The sequence below is a fragment of the Colobus angolensis genome, unplaced genomic scaffold (assembly GCF_000951035.1).
Source record: "Colobus angolensis palliatus isolate OR3802 unplaced genomic scaffold, Cang.pa_1.0 Scaffold466, whole genome shotgun sequence".
NCBI classification, from domain to species: domain Eukaryota; kingdom Metazoa; phylum Chordata; class Mammalia; order Primates; family Cercopithecidae; genus Colobus; species Colobus angolensis.
Window position 1 is genome coordinate 563,070 of NW_012118110.1, and position 1,478 is coordinate 564,547.

The 1,478-nt window shown below is 42.2% G+C and overlaps 1 protein-coding gene across 1 annotated transcript in view; it reads left to right on the forward strand.

The window, feature by feature from the left end:
• MPV17L (MPV17 mitochondrial membrane protein-like) overlaps positions 1-1,468 on the forward strand; it is a gene marked incomplete at its 5' end in the record, with an annotated part of 19,909 nt that extends 18,441 nt beyond the window's left edge. Inside the window, 2 exons of the mRNA XM_011958303.1 lie at positions 1,052-1,081; positions 1,163-1,468. Of these exons, the coding sequence (XP_011813693.1) occupies positions 1,052-1,081; positions 1,163-1,342 (210 nt within the window). The remainder of the gene's footprint in view (positions 1-1,051; positions 1,082-1,162) is intronic.
• Positions 1,469-1,478: the final 10 nt, after the last annotated feature.

Sequence of the window (1,478 nt, forward strand, 5' to 3'; positions counted from 1 at the left end):
AAAAAAAAAAATTAGCCGGGCATGGTGGCAGGCGCCTGTGATCCCAGCTACTCAGGAGGCTGAGGCAGGAGAATTGCTTGAACCTAGGAGGCAGAGGTTGCAGTGAGCCAAGATCTTGCCACTGCACTCTAGCCTAGGCAACAGAATGAGACTCCATCTCAAAATAAATACATAAATGAAATAATTCGGCCGGCTGCGGTGGCTCATGCCTGTAATCCCAGCACTTTAGGAGGCTGCGGTGGGAGTATTGCTTTTGCCTGGGAGTTGAAGACCAGCCTGGGCAACATAGAGAGGCCATGTCTCAAAAAATAATAATAAATTAAAAAAAATTAATTGATGATTTTGTATTTACAGATATATTTCTGCATCATTTTTTCATGGTATCCAGGAAACTGCAATGCATAAATATATGTTGTCATTTCCAAAGCGATTGTCTTCCAGAATTGGTACTGATTCTAGCAGACTTTTCATTCTGGTGTTAAAAATATAATTAATACAAATGTCTTGTACCTAATAGTCTTTTTCCCCACAACTCCCCAACCCCATCACTCTAGAGGCCTTAAGTAGTCTAATTTAATCAGCTTAGTCTGAAATGTAATACTACCTCGGCATCTTTTTGGCCTAATATTTGTTACTGTTTTATGGAATGAACTGTGCAATTGTTTTGTGTGGTTAAAAGGTATGCTAGGCTGGGTATAGTGGCTCACACCTGTAATCCCAGCACTTTGAGAGGCTGAGGTGGGCGGATCACCTAAGGTCTGGAGTTTGAGACCAGCCTGGCCAACATGGTGAAAACCCATCTGTACTAAAAATACAAAAATTAGCCGGGTCAGATGGTGTGCACCTGTAACTGCAGATACTCAGGCGACAGAGGCATGAGAATTGCTTGAACCCAGAAGGCAGAGGTTGCAGTGAGCTAAGATTGCACTACTGCACTCCAGTCTGGGCAACAGAGTGAGACCGTGTCTCAAAAAATAAAAAATAAAATAAATAAAAAATAAAAGGCATTCCAATAAAGTTGTTGCTTTTTTTTCTTTTTTTTAAATTCCAGAGTGGACTGGTGTACTGGCCCTTTGTACAGGTAAGTTCCGCCTACTCAGTAATATTAACTCAGGGAGGGCTTTGGTTTCCATGTGGCCCTAACGAACTCTCTCTGTTCCAGCTGACCAACTTCAGCCTTGTTCCTGTTCAGTGGAGAACAGCTTACACTGGAGTCTGTGGTTTTCTCTGGGCCATCTTCATCTGTTTTTCCCAGCAGAGTGGTGACGGCACATTGAAGTCAGCTTTCACCATTTTTCGTACAAAGTGGACCAGCGCCATAGAAGGGTCCCCGGAGAAATGAGACGTCAAGGACTCTCTTAAAGGGACCACATATTTGACCTAAAATGCACAGAATTGCCTGCAGACAAAATACTTGATGTGCCAATTATGCATTTCATTTTGAGGAATTACTATTTATAAACCCACTCAAAAAAAAA